Below are 15,226 nucleotides of genomic sequence, written 5' to 3'. Positions count from 1 at the left end.
AGAATTTCTTAACATTGCCCCTGAATCTACCACCCCTCAACCTCAAATAAAATCCTCTGGTTTTACCGTTTTCCTTTCTCTTGAAAAGATTTTGTTCTACGTTAATACCCTTCAAGTATTTGAATGTCTGAATCATATCTCCCCTGTCTCTCCTTTCCTCTAGGGTATACATATTCAGGGCTTCCAATCTCTCCTCATATGTCTTCTGGCGCAAGCCTCCTATCATTTTCGTCGCCCTCCTCTGGACCGCCTCAAATCTTCTTACGTCTTTCGCCAGATACGGTCTCCAAAACTGAACACAATACTCCAAGTGGGGCCTCACCAATGACCTGTACAGGGGCATCAACACCTTCTTCCTTCTACTGACTACGCCTCTCTTTATACAGCCCAGCATCCTTCTGGCAGCAGCCACTGCCTTGTCACACTGTTTTTTCTCCTTTAGATCTTCGGACACTATAACGCCTTTTTTCCGCATACGACGCCTATGCAGGACAAAGTAAAATTTAACAACGCCTATGCATCAGACGCTAATTAGACGTGTATAGTATATAGAGGGCTGTAAAACAGCAAATTTTTGTGTCCTTTACATTCGTGCTTCTGGTGCTTGATCTGTGATATTGTAACTTTGTGCTGTGATCTCACTGTTTCTCCTTTCCCCCATCTTCTCTCTTTTGTTGTGTACTTGTCAATTGATGTCTTTAGTCTGGTGTTGGTTTGAGAGATGGCTTACTACTTTGAGTTTGTCGTATGTGTGGTTGCCCGCGATAGATTGTTGCGCAGAGGAAGATCTCCGGCCTCGTTCCTGGGGCGTGGCCAGCTTAGAGGCAGAGGCCCAGGCCGACGCTGACGACAGGCCCCCAGGGTATATAGGCCTAGGGACAACTTCCTTGATATGACAGATGAGCGGTGTATTGGTCTCCTTGGATTTAATCCAGAGACCGTACTTCATCTCTGTGAGCAACTGCAGGTGGATTTGGAGTGCACCACTCTTAGGGGACATTCCCTTCCAGTTTATGTACAAGTAACTACAGCCCTGGGCTTTTTGGCAACAGGAACCTTCCAAAGGCCCCTGGGAGCTGGGGCTGGCATCAGTCAATCGTCTGTATCCAGTATAATCAATAAGTATTTGGAAGTCTTTTTAAGGCGTATTGATATGTATATCCAGTTTCCAATGAGTCAGGCAGAGTGGCAATGCACAATGAGGGGTTTTGCTCAACTGGCACGTTTCCCCTCAGTCCTGGGAGCTATAGACTGCACACACGTAGCACTCAGACCACCTGCTGATACTGAAAGGCAATATAGGAACCGGAGGGCATATCATTTCATGAATATGCAGGTGGTCTGTAGTCCTACCATGGAGGTGATGGATGTGTGTGCCAGCTTCCCAGGGTCCTGCTATGACGCTTATATCCTGGCCCACTACGGCCTAGATGGCAGGTTCCAGAGGGGAGAAATCCACGGTGGATGGCTGGTTGGTGAGTCACAGTGTCCTTTTTTCCCAGCCCGGCTCGCTGAGAGGGAGAGCGGTGCTGGCACTGGGGAGGGGTGGGGGACGCCAGTTCAGCTCAGCCACTCCGACTCTGCCATCTCAGCAGCCCCCGAAGCTCCTCAGCAGCCTGTCCCACTCCCTCGAGAAGGGCTCCCGATGGCAGCACTGCTGCTGGTGGCGCTGCTCCCGCTGCTCTGCGCGAGCAACGCGCCGGAGCTGGACCCCGCCTGTCGTCAGCGGATTGAGGAGAGGGATCGCGGCTGCTCAGCGCCCCCACCGAGTCTTTTGCCGCCCCCACCTTCCCTTCCCGTGGGCCCGACTGGCGATTTAAGCAGCAAGTGCAGCAGTCTTCAAATGCTGCTTCGGGCCCTTCTACTACCCTAATTTGCTCTGCCACGTCTCTGATGATGTCATCTGGGACGCGGTGGAGCAAATTAGGGCAGTAGAAGGCCAGGAAGCAGCGTGTGTAGAGTGCTGCGGGTGCTGCTAGAGGCGAGAGGTTTGTCGGGACCGCATGAAGGGGGGGCAGCAAGGGAGTAAGGAAGACTGTGCCGAGCCCTTTTCGGTGTCTGCCCTCTTCCAAATCCCGGGCCTGCTCTCGGGGCCTTCCGCTGTTGAAGGAGCGGAGCGGGCTTCTGGAGGCGAGCGATGGCTTGCTGCGGTCGGGTCCTCACTGGTAAATAGGAAGACGTCGGGAAGGGGTGGGCAGCACACAATGCGGTTCTCCAAAGTCCCGATCCCTTCCCGAAGCTGGAGAGGGGGGGGGGGGAAAAAGCTTGCAATTGCCTCTTTTTTAAATTTGAAGTTGATGTGAGTTTGGGCTCAGTGTCACTGAGGCTTCCTTCGCTCTCCTGGGACTGCTCTCTTTCCCCTAAGTACCGACTCCTTACTCCCCGTCATCTAGCGCATGCACACTCGTGCCCCCGCGACAGGTCAGGGAGCACGCGGCGCGAGTGCGCATGCGCGCTTAGCTTTTTATTATATAAGATTGCCCACATGTCAAATAGCTAACAGCTTTCATACTCTTGTTGCAAGTTGGATGTCCAAGTCTTTCATCTTCACCATACAAGGGCATCGTAATGTGCTTCTTCATGGCCTGGTAAGAGCTAGCAGTTTAGGACCTCTTGGTTTTTTGTTGTTTTACCAACAGCAACTCATAAATCAACACATGCTGATGTTAGGTTAGCATATGTGTTGTTTGAACACCCCCCTTAGTTTTAGGTATCAATGACATCTATATTGGAAGCTCAGATAAAGCTGATTGGATGACCTATACTGCTAAAAATCTTAAACTACGACTATCAGATGCCTATATGCTGCTCAGCTTTCCACATCTTGTAGGAGTTAATTATGGTATTGGTCTACACGTTTCTGTGTAGCATAAGACTATAGAACCCCCCCTCCTTCTCCATGCTGGTACTTCAAGTTCAACTGAAGCTATAGGTTAACTTTAGGTGTTGTGACAGTTTTAGGTGGGGACTTCTCCAATGTATTAACATGCTTCCCCTCTTTGCAGGTGTTCGGGCCCAGCTGACCTCCTCGTGTGGCTAGCATCTCATCGTGAAGCTGTTCCTGTGATACGAGCGGATCCTGTGACCTATTCCTGATACTTGTGTATAGGTAGGTATGAGACATTTGTGCTCCCCTCCACTAACCTTCAATATTTCAAAAAGTGTGTGTAGGTTCCTAGTTCTCATATGGACTCTGTAACAAGAAGATGGCTTTTATTTCCCTTGCTTCAATGGCAGAAAGCTCTGGCCTTTATTCTCTGATCTCCTTACTTCCCTTTCTTCCAGTGCACCGAAGAACATCCTACATCTCTGAATCCATCTTCCTTTTCCTACAACCTGCCTTATCCTACCGGGGAGGGGTGGGGGGGGGGGTCCGTGAGGAAACCTTAATAATTAAAAGTGACCTGACATTTGTACCCTTTCCTCCTGTAGGCTGGCAGTTGAATTGGACCTAGGAGTGGCTTACTCTGTATACCGGTGTAGCTGTGATCCATCTCAGCGAACTGCAGTTGCATGATGTTACACTTGCACACTGCTTTTCTGGAGTGTGCAAGGATTGTACATTTGAGTGTCAAAGAAATGATACAATATTCTACAATAAAAATCTTAAACCATTTGTGGATGTTGTGATTACTTACCAAAGGAATGCCAGGGCCCAGTCAGATACATTGAGTAGTGCACAGGCATTAGTTTATTTAGGTACCGCTGTAAATTGATCACTCTTATCACATTGTCTTTGTCTGAGGGCCAGGTTGGAAAGGTAAGAAGTGGGGTAGCAAACAGGTGTGTGTGTGTGGGGGGGGGGAACTAGGGGTTATCATGTTTCCCATTTGCTCACCGGAATGCCTCTCTTTCGCATACACAAAGCCTAAACGGAATAGATTCATTCAATAGCACAGTGAATAAAGATTAGTGTCTGATCATGGTCCAGTTTGGACTCCCTCAACTCCTTCAGGTGACACAATACTCATTTGAATACAAATTAAAGGATACAGAGCAATCACATCTCATTTTCATCTCAAACATTAGCAATACCAGATACAAAACATTAGAAAAATTGAGCTTGCGTTTGCTCAAAACAGCACCTTTGGACTCCACATCACATGTATTCAACCATACTTGAGAATATGGGTATGGGGGTCAGTGAAAGCAGTGCTCTAAACCATTGAGCTACCACTCTTTTGTGTTAGCTATCTGTGAGATGATAGCTAGCTAAGCAGATTATACCTTAGCACATCACTAAGGTATGCTATGACAGAGGAGCCAGAGACACTGGAATAAAAAGTGCTGTAACTCAGTGAGTAAAAGTGCTGTACCAATCATCCGGAGGTTGTGAGTTCAACTCCCAGCTTGTCTTTTACTTGTGGCATATCTACCTTCCAGGAGCACCTTGATTATAACATTAGGGTTAGGGATAAGGTTTTATGCTGCAGGAGTGTGTGTTGAGGTGTTGCGGGGGGGGGGGTGGTCTAGGATGACAGAGAACAGGCTGCTGAGAATTATTTTAATTTTGCTTCTGTTCATTCTAGTTGTTATTCTCATGGAGCCCACGTTCCCGCACAGCATGGATAGGGGCGGTGCCAGCAATGCCAGGAGCGTGCCAGGTCCAGGGTGACTTGAGGTGGGATGAGGCAGCCGGCATCGGTGCAGGCAGCCTCGGAAAGAATCCCTCGAGGTGGATGTCGGCTGCCGCGGCTGTCGGTGGCTGCAGACCGCAGTGGCTGTTGGCAGCGGCAAGCTGCGGCGGCAGTTGGCTGTGGCTTGGCTGGAGGAGGACAAGGAGGAGCTGCGAGAGCTCCACAGAGGTAGGAGGTGAGGAGAGAGAGACAGATGGGAGGATGAGGGAAAGAGGGGGTAGGAGAAACGCTGCTGCTGCTGCACAGGGAAGTGGTGTGAGTGGAGGGAAATGGAGGGGAAGGGATTGCTGCTGCTGTGGTTGCTGAACTGGAAGTGGTGGGAGAGAAATGCTGCTGCATAGAAGGCAGGGAGAGAGACAGATAGAAAGAAAAGAAGAGAGACACAGGAAGACAGACAGACAAAGGGGGCTAGGGAGAGAGACATACAGTGGGAGGAAGAGAGAGAGACACACACAAACATATATTTTAGCACCCGTTAATGTAACGGCCTAGAAAACTAGTTATCTATATTCTCACAATACTAACACGTGTCAATTTTTATTTTCCCCCCTCACAGGTGCATAGGTTTTAGAAGATTTAATGAGACAACAGATCCACAATGACGCAGATCGCAAAACGCATATAACGTTGATTTTCCACATCTGACACCTATGTGAAACAGACCAATACTTACAAATTTATACTTCACTAGTCCTATAGCCTGTTACATTAATGGGTGCTAGAATATATGTGTGTGTCTGTCTGTTTTTATTTCTTTCTCTCTCTCCTTAGCCGCTTTCTATATTTCTGTCTTTCTTTTTCTTTGGCTGTCCACCACCACCTCTTGCCTGCTCCCCCTGTCCATTCTCCCTTCCTTTTACCTCCCCTGTGTCCACCACCACCCCTTCACTGTTCCTCTTATCCAACAGCAGCCCTTCTTCCTTTGTTTTATCTCCCCCCTGACAAAAAAGGCAAAGAAAAAGGGTCAAAAATGGAAATCTTAAGTTTGGCATTCCTCCATTTCCCTCCCCCACACCCAAAACAAAAGCCTCTCCCCAAAGTGTTATGAAGTTGTCACTTATTCTCATGCTGATATTTTAAGGCAGAAATGGGCACGCCTGTCAGCCTTGGATACTTTTCTAAACCAAGCAAGTGACGGCTCTCACCCAACGGCAAAAGTAGCAGACGTCTCGGCTAAAAGAAGCCCTCACCGGTTCTAGAATTATATGTCTGTCTGTCTATCCCTCCTGCTGTCTTTCTTTCTGTCTGTCTCTCTCCCTAGCCCCCTTTGTCTATCTTTCTGTATCTCTCCCTGCCTCTGTTTCTTTCTTCTTTTCATCTCAAACACATTAGCAATACTACGCACAATACATTACAAAGTTGAGCTTGCGTTTGATTAAAAAACAGCATAATTTTACTCTCTATTACATTTATTGAACCATACTTAAGAATATAGGTTTTGCATCCATGACAGCAGTGTTTTAAACCATTGAGCTAGCAGTCTTTTGCCTCAGCTAACTGTGAGATGATAGCTAAGTAGATTATAACTTAGCACATCACTAAGGTATGCTATGACAGGGGAGCCAGAGACACTAGCGTAAAAGGTGCTGTAGCTCAGTGAGTAAAAGTGCTGTCTCAATCATCCAGAGGTTGTGAGTTCAACTCTCGGCGTGTCTTTTACTTGTGGCATATCTACCTTCCAGGTGCACCTTGATGATGTCACAATGAGGTCAGCAGTGTGCTGCTGGCTACTTCCTCTTCCTATGAACTAGAAGCCACATTCAGGTCTGATCTGTGTTTTTATTCTGTTTCTAAGTTGGGCCAGTGTAAGTTATGGGATTTACCTTTCGTCTGAAGAATGAGCTGATTGTAGCAATGTTTTAAGACCAGGAGAGTGTTATTTAGAGCAAGATATCACTTCTAAACTATCCTCTCTCAAATAATGTCTCTGGGAAATCCAGAGAAAGCTCATTGGATGACTTGGGATGCCTTTCCTGCCAGTCTTTGTGGAACTTAAACTAGGTTTATCAGAAGTCTATATGGTGTTCAAAGTCCTATCCTTTCCACTTCTAATAGGAGGTGAGTATAACATTACTGTACAACTTTCTGTGTAGCATACATCTACAATTCCCCACCTTCCATACTGATAATGTAAGTTCAACACCCACTTGTATGTTTCATCTTCTAGTTCTCCTTTTAAACATAACATATATTTTTAGTTTGTATTAATGGTAAACTCTACAATTCTGACATCATAAAGGAAAAAGATATAACACAGCAGTGTTTTCTGTCTCCTAGCAGAATTAACTGCCATTCCCTATCTATAAGGCGTAGCATAATCAAATCAGAATACTTATTAGTGCATGGTTTGTTGTCTAGCACAGCGGTTAGCATGTCATCCTTTTCAATATACTCACTGATATTCCCAGATCAACTCCCACTAAAACTAATATATTACAAAAAAATATATAGTTTACAAAATTGTATACTGTGTTTTGATTATCCTTTTCATCATCCTATACTTTGGGTTAATTATGTGAAAGCTTACAATGCTGAATGGCTGATAATAAATCAGTAAAGAGTACTTCTTTATATATATATATATATATATATATATATATATATATATATAAAACACATTGTAGGGACGTCTATCTGGCATCTACGTACGGCCATGTAGAGACGTCTATATAATGTTTCAGAAAGCCGCGTCTAACTTGCGCTCAGCGTCTATACAGACATCTAGGAGACGTCTAAGTACCGTTGATTGACACTTGCGCTTTGCGGACATCTAAAGCACGCCTAAAGTAGACGCATTATAGAGAATCTAGGCCATAGAGTCTGATTCTGTATAGGATGCCCATCTCAGCATCAACCTAAGTGGCTTTTGAGAATCACACATATGCATCTTATATATAGATCACATCTATCCTGATGGACAAATATCTAATTCCTTATAACCACCTAAATTCTCTAACCAGCGTCTATGTCACAGGTGCCAGTTAGAGAATCATGTTGCCACTGAGATAATCAGGGCAAGGGAATCTCCCTCCTCAGTTTAGTGGCCACAGTAGGGAACCCGCCTCCCTTAGTGAAGTTGGCCAGCAGGAGGAATGCCAATTACCTCCTGCCAGAATCCCCCTGAAGTCCGCCACAACTGCCAAACTCTATAAAGTGTTCCAATTGTAGGGAGTGGTAGGTATCCTACCACTGTCTAACCAGCCAATCAGGAAACACATTTTAAAAAACACCCCAAAACAGGTCGCCTATACTGTAGGCATCTGTCACTGTTGTGGGAGAGGTGTAGGGATGCTTAAGCTAGCCCAAGGCTAGACGGACATGATTTTACCTGGAAGTGGCCTTAGGAATGCCTAAGCTCACCTATACGTACATCTCTCTCAAATAGATGCAGCCACTGAATCAATTATGACAAGGGAATCTCCCTGCCATGATCAATTTAGTAGCCACCGAAGGAAACTCATACCCCCCACAAAGTAGGCTGGCAGTAGGTATGCCCACTCCCTCCTGCCAGAACCCCTGAGGCAGCCCCCATAAGGAGGGATGCCCACTCCCTCCTCCTGCTTTCTCCATCATACCCGAACCCTGCCACATACTCAACTCTACCCTGACACTTCCCAACAGCACAAAATCCTACTGACACTCCTCATCTCCATCTAGACACCCCCAAGATCCCCATGACACTCTGACTTAACCCTAACAACTCTCCAAAACCCACAAGATCCCCCTGCCTCCATTGAACCTCCCAAACCTTCATACCTTTACCTAATGACTGTCAAGAAGGATGCCCACTCCTTCCTGCTAGCAGGCCTACCACTGCAAAAATGGAAGGCCTTACCCTTCCCAGTTTACTATGAAACATAGAAACATAGAAATAGACGGAAGATAAGGGCCACGGCCCATCCAGTCTGCCCACCCTAATGACCCTCCCCTACCTTTACCTTGTAAATAGATCCCACATGTTGATCCCATTTGGCCTTAAAATCAGGCACGCAGCTGGCCTCAATCACCTGAAGTGGAAGACTATTCCAGCGATCAACTACTCTTTCAGTAAAAAAGAACTTCCTGGTGTCACCTCGCAGTTTCCCGCCTCTGATTTTCCACGGATGCCCTCTTGTTGCCGAGGGACCCTTGAAAAAGAAGACATCTTCCTCTGCCTCGATGCGGCCCGTGAGATATTTGAACGTCTTGATCATGTCTCCCCTCTCTCTGCGCTCCTTGAGCGAGTATAGCTATGGGATGCACTGGGGAGGGGCCTAAGGCCCTTATTGGCTCAGATGACTAAGGTTTCTCCCATATGAGGGACCTTAGGAACCTGTCCAACTGGAGTCTTAGGCCTCCTTCCCAATGTATCCTAAGACTTAAATTTTCCAAATACATAAACATCCTCCCATGTGGGGGTTTGTAGGTGGCAGGGGGATCTTGGGGATGTTGTGATGGAGTAGGGGAGTGTCAGGGGGATGTTGGGGTATCAGGGGGATCTTGGGGATGTTAGAGTAGAGTCAGAAAGTGTTAGGGTAGAGTTTGGGATTGTTTGTAGGGTTTGGAGGATGATGGCATCCTTCCTGACTTGGACCATCATGACACTTAAGAACATAAGAATTGCCGCTGCTGGGTCAGACCAGTGGTCCATCACGCCCAGCAGTCCGCTCATGCGGCGGCCCCCCCAGGTCGAAGACCTGTGCCCTAACCGAGACCAGCCCTACCTGCGTTCGTTTTGGTTCAGCAAGAACTTGTCCAACCCTGTCTTGAATCCCTGGAGCATGTTTTCCCTTATAACAGACTCCGGGAGAGCATTCCAGTTCTCCACCACTCTTTGGGTGAAGAAGAACTTCCTTACGTTCGTACGGAATCTATCCCCTTTTAACTTTAGAGAATGCCCTCTCGTTCTCTCTACCTTGTAGAGCGTGAACAACCTGTCTTTATCCACTAAGTCTATTCCCTTCATTATCTTGAATGTTTCAATCATGTCTCCTCTCAGTCTCCTCTTTTCAAGGAAGAACAGGCCCAGCTTCTCTAATCTCTCACCGTACAGCAACTCCCCAAACCCCTTAACCATTTTAGTCGCTCTTCTCTGGACCCTTTCGAGTAGTACCATGTCCTTCTTCATGTATGGCGACCAGTGCTGGACACAGTATTCCAGGTGAGGGCGTATCATAGCCCGGTACAGCGGCATGATAACCCTCTCTGATCTGTTCGCGATCCCCTTCTTAATCATTCCTAGCATTCTGTTCGCCCTTTTCGCTGCCGCTGCGCATTGTGCAGATGGCCTCATTGAGTTCTCCTGCCATGGACAGTTGGGGGAGGCTTCAGGGGTTCCAGCAGGAAGGACTGGGCATCCTTCCTGCCTTGGACTGTGTTGGGAGTGTTTGCCATTGTGGCAGGAAGAATTGGGCACTCCTGCTGCAGACAGACCTTTGGTGGGGGGACTATGGGGGTTCTGACAGAAGGGAGTGGGCATACCTCCTGCTAGCCAACTTTATGGAGGATGGGTTCCCTTCTGCCACCACTAAACTGATCATGGCAGAGAGATTCCCTTGCCAAAATTGCTCAATGGCTGTGTCTATTTGAAATTTTGATAGCCTACATTTCAGGTCCTTGTGAGACACTAAGGGATGCCTAAGCTCACCTAAGCAGTTGAAAGAATACTTTTTGAGAAGTATTATTGCCACAGGGAAAACTCAATTGCATTTATATATAGGTCCTCAGTATTCACTACTCTCAAATCAAGAAAACATAGATACATAGAGTATGACGACAGAAAAGGGCCGATGGCCCAAGTCTGCCCACTCAAGAACCCTCCCCTTAAAAGAACCCTCCCCTAAGCATTTCCCCGGAGTGAACCCACATGTTTATCCCATTGCCTCTTGAAGTTGAGCACGTTGCTGGCTTCAACTACCTGACGTGGAAGACCATTCCAACGATCAACCACCCTTTCGGTGAAGAAGTACTTCTTGATGTCGCCATGAAGTCTCCCACCCTTGAGTTTGAGCGGATGCCCTCTTGTTGCCGTGGAATCTGTAAGGAAAAAGATATCTTCCTCCATCTCAGCACGGCCTGTAAGATATTTGAACGTCTCTATCATGTCTCCCCTCTCTCTGCGTTCCTCGAGAGAATATAGCTGCAGCCTGCTTAGACGTTCTTCATATGGGAAATCCTTGAGTCCTGAGACCATCTTAGTGGCCATTCGCTGAACCGATTCCATTCTCTTCACATCTTTCTGATAATGTGGCCTCCAAAACTGAACACAGTACTCCAGATGAGGTCTCACCATGGACCTGTACAACGGCATTATAATCTTGGGCTGCTTAAACTCACCTAAGGTCATTTCAGGTGACACCAAGCTCATGCCCAGCCTTGGGCAAGTTTTACTGTCCCTTGGCATCTCCCTGTACTTGTGACAAATGTCTGCAGAGTAGCCAGTCAACCTCGGGTTTAAAAAAAAATAAAATAGGTTAAGAAGGGATTTAAAATTTTTATTGTAATGTTTCTGATGTTAATAGTGTATTTTCATATAGTTTTTTTTTCTCAATTTTTCAAATGTATACATTGTCAAGTTCAAAATATCAATAAAGAAAAAAAATAAATAAATAAAATAAAAACATATATGTCCCGATTAGGTGCCAGATGACAGTACCACCACCTACAATTGGGATGCCCATTTATAGAATCTTCCCTTAAGTTTATAGAAAAGACCAAAAATAAGGAAATGTACTTATGTTAAACAGGATATGATCCCCTGTATAAGATAAGCACATTTCAGCAGCGGCAATTCTTTTGTTGTTAATAATTGTCATTAGTGATTAAGAAAATAATCCTCTTTAATCATCCTTTACACTGGTCAACAAAAAAAAAGGGTTTTTTTGCTACTGAGAACTTAAGAAGTGTTCTTAGTTAATTTAATAACGCTGATTTCAGATCTGTAATTGAAATTCAGCTAGTATGTCAGGTTTCTGAGATTCACGTTAGTGATTTTTTTTTTTTGAGTTGCCATTTTGGCACAATATTGTGAGTATGAACTGTGTGCTACCAAACTTCTGTTAAGGAGTTTACTCTGAAAACAAACACAAAGACAATAAGGAGATATGTTACAGCATATATTTACGCCTCTCTTAACTCACACAAAAGTGATGTTAACATGCTCAGAAATGTTTGACACTTGCGTTTATGCTTGTACTGTACATTTGTCTCTCTTTGCAAGAACCAATAGTCTCCCATCATACTGGGATTGAACTTTCCCTGATATCTGCTTTCCATCACCTTGATATCTTGATGAAATCTTTCCGCATGCTCATCACTGACATCACCAAGATTGGGTGGGAAGAAGTCAAGGTGAGAATGTAAGGAGTGCATAAGGTGACATTCTGGCAACCATTAGCCGATATACAGTCAGCATGTTCTCCATAAGCTCAGCATAATTCTCTGATCAGAATTCTGAACAACCAGCACAAATGCTTCCCATGCTGCTGATTCAGCTGGGTTCAGCTTCTATTTGAACATGTCATGTCATCAAGGATCAGTTCACAGATTTTGGGTCCAACAAAAATACCTTATTTGATTTTGGCTTCACTTTTCTAAAAGCCAAACATACTTAGGTGCATCACCATTTCTGTCTATTGCCTTGATATAAGTTTTCAGCAGACCCAGTTTTATGTGAAGTGCTGGAAGATAGATTTTCTTATAATATATTAATGGCAGGTGCTTCACATTGTATCTGCCAGGTATGGGTTCATCTCGGTTTGGCCATTTTTTCTGCCTGTAGTGGTTGGCATTATCACAAGAAGCACATGCATTTGGTGTAGCCCAGCTGCAGACCCAGAAGGAGTGACACAACTTTGAGATCACCACAGAGATGGCTTCTGGTTTCCATTGTTTAAAAGTACCACTTTAAGGCTTGTTTTGCTGGAATAAATGAATAGTCTCCATTCATCAGAAGCATGTTCATATCCCAGTTCATGCATGAGACCATTAGTATCGATACAGAAACAAATGTTTCCTTCCATTTGGTGAAAGGAAGACAGGATGGTGTGATGATCAAATAAAAAAATATTTTGGTACCCTACCTTAAAATATTCCATTGCTTCAGCCTTGAACCTAACAATTCTGCTTTCTACTTTGACAATGACAAGTCTCTAACCAGATCATTAAGATCTTGAGTTAGATGGCAAGGTTGTTTTTCATCCACTTCAGGTTCACACAACTCCTCTTCAGCAGCAGAAGCAAATTCTTTATCTGAACATCTGGCACAATGTGCTACAGATGTGGAAGGAGGAATTGGAACTAGATTCTCTGAGTCATGAGAAATAGGTTTGATTGCTGATGGGCAATCAGGATACACATTTTTTTATTTATTCCTTTTTGTGAATCCAGCAATTTTTGTCATGCAAAAATAAGTCTGAGTGATAACTTGTTGGTTCACACCACACCATGGGTACAGTGAAAGGCATCTTCTTCCATTTCCCATTCAACCACTGTGTTAATCTGGAAAAGCAGAAAGTGCAGCACACATGAGGTGCCCACGCTTTATCATGGTCACCAACTTTGCAGCCAAAATCATGCTTGCATGCATTTTGAAGTCTGGTGGACAGATTCTTTTGCTCAGCTTGTGAAGTAAATTATCCGCAGACATAATAGAAATTATCAGGATGGTTAACACAACCTCATCTGTTCATAATAATCATAGCTTAGATAAAAACAAACAAAATATAAAAATTCACAGGTAGAAAAAGAAGCACAATCACTTTTTAGTATAAACTTTCAAATTACTGGTATGTGTGATTGATGAGCTGTCCTAAAATGCAATATTGTGTTACAGAAACAGTAAAATATTAACACTTCACAGTAACATTATTGACAAAAGTGATATAAACACAAATCAATGCTTAACTTAAAAACAGGATATGATAGACAAAAACTGTTTTCAAATTTAGTCAGAACTCCAGTATCAAAATGCTTGTTGACAAGTGTTATTTTTTTACTCCTCCCCTCCCCTCCCCCATCCATCCATGTCATTAAAAAAAGAAAAAAAGCCCAGTGGCGGGAGGCTGCTTTGGGGCTTCCCCAATCTGGTTCTGCGCATGTGTCAAAGTCACTCTCTGATCGGATGGGATTACAGTGAACCTCCGTGTAAATCATTTGCATGCAAACTTGTTGGAACATCAATCACTTTTCCAGAGTTGGCCAAAAACTCAGCCAACAATGACTCACATGGTCTTAATGATCATGTTTTGTGCATCTAGCCCTTAGTGACATTTGCACATACAGTAAAGTTTTGAGACAACATGGAAATTGAAAAATGGCCTCTTCCACATATACATTTTAAAGCTGAGCTAGAAGTGGCTTCAGCAAGTGGGATACCCACACACTCAAAACAGTGCAAGCCACTTTCTACTGCAGCTTAGTAAAATGGATCCAGAATCTGCTGAGTTCATGTCATTGTTTTTGTACACATGTGCATTATTTAAAATGGTTGCTTCTGATGTCATAATGGTAAACTTGTACATGTGTACCCCTGCATGTCATAAATCAAATTTCAGAAAAAAAGCTCTTTGTTTGAAAGGGGAGAATTTACATGTCTTCAGCTGGATCTCACAATACTAGTGAAAAAGGTATGAGCAAAACCCAAAATAATAAAATGAACACTTTAATGTCATTGCAGTTTTCAATTAATAACGTACTACGACTTCCTGGCCTTTGTGTCTTCAGTGGAGGAAATTAACAATAGCTCAGAGCTTTTACCCAACCTCACTCTGGGTTTCCACATTTTAGACTCTTACAGCAATCCTTTCTTTGCATTTCATGCTGCATTGAAAATATTTTCAGGAATGGATATAAATACCCCTAATTACAGATGCAAAACATCTGGCTCACTTGCTGCTATAATTGAAGGTTTTTTATCTGAGGAATCAAGCCAGATAGCCAATGTGTTCAGGATCTACCACTACCCACAGGTAAGGGGCTTTCTATTTTACTTTGTACATTAGCACCTTATCAATTTATAGAGAACACAGTTCCCTGTGACAATATGCAGCAGCACTTCTAAGCTGCTGTGTGTCCAGAGAGCAAAGGGGCACGTTGGGAAGTGAGTTATGGGGGGAATTGGGTGGGTTCTGATGAGTGCAGCAGACAAAATACTGGTCCGGCAAGTCCCCTTTAGCTTTGGGTACTGTTCAGGCCTGGCAATGGCTATGCTGTGGTCAAACCCCAGTATTTTTGGTAAGTATTTCCCTTTCCAGCAAAAGAAGGGAACTTCTACCATAGTTAAAGTTCTTAGAAAGATTTATTATTCTTGGCCACTGGCCAGACTTTGTGTTTGGGTTCAAAGCACCCTGTTTACCCACAGAACGATTCAACTGTTTAAAAAGTAACAAAATCAAAGAATTTCAGCAGTAAACAAAAATACAGCTTTTCCTCCAGCAACTGGTCAACAGCCACCTCAACTGTTGCAATTAGGTAAACTTCCCAAAATCTTAACTTCTTTACCAGCACTATGCCAGGTAAAGACACTGGATACAAAGAGGTACAGTATAGCAATACTTTCAGGCAGGTTCTTAATTTTAGCCAAGTATTTGCCCCTTTATACAGGCTGAGCA

General features: G+C 44.4%; 1 protein-coding gene across 1 annotated transcript in view; it reads left to right on the top strand.

The window, feature by feature from the left end:
- The first annotated feature begins 892 nt into the window (after positions 1 to 892).
- Positions 893 to 15,226, top strand: part of LOC117346247 (vomeronasal type-2 receptor 26-like) — a 36,243-nt gene continuing 21,909 nt past the window's right edge. Inside the window, exons 1-2 of the mRNA XM_033915647.1 lie at positions 893 to 1,475; positions 14,340 to 14,584. Coding sequence (XP_033771538.1) covers positions 893 to 1,475; positions 14,340 to 14,584 — 828 coding nt within the window. The remainder of the gene's footprint in view (positions 1,476 to 14,339; positions 14,585 to 15,226) is intronic.

The sequence above is a fragment of the Geotrypetes seraphini genome, chromosome 12 (genome assembly GCF_902459505.1).
Source record: "Geotrypetes seraphini chromosome 12, aGeoSer1.1, whole genome shotgun sequence".
Classification (NCBI taxonomy): Eukaryota; Metazoa; Chordata; class Amphibia; order Gymnophiona; family Dermophiidae; genus Geotrypetes; species Geotrypetes seraphini.
Note: the sequence above shows the minus strand (reverse complement) of the source record. Positions and strands in the feature narration are given on the sequence as shown.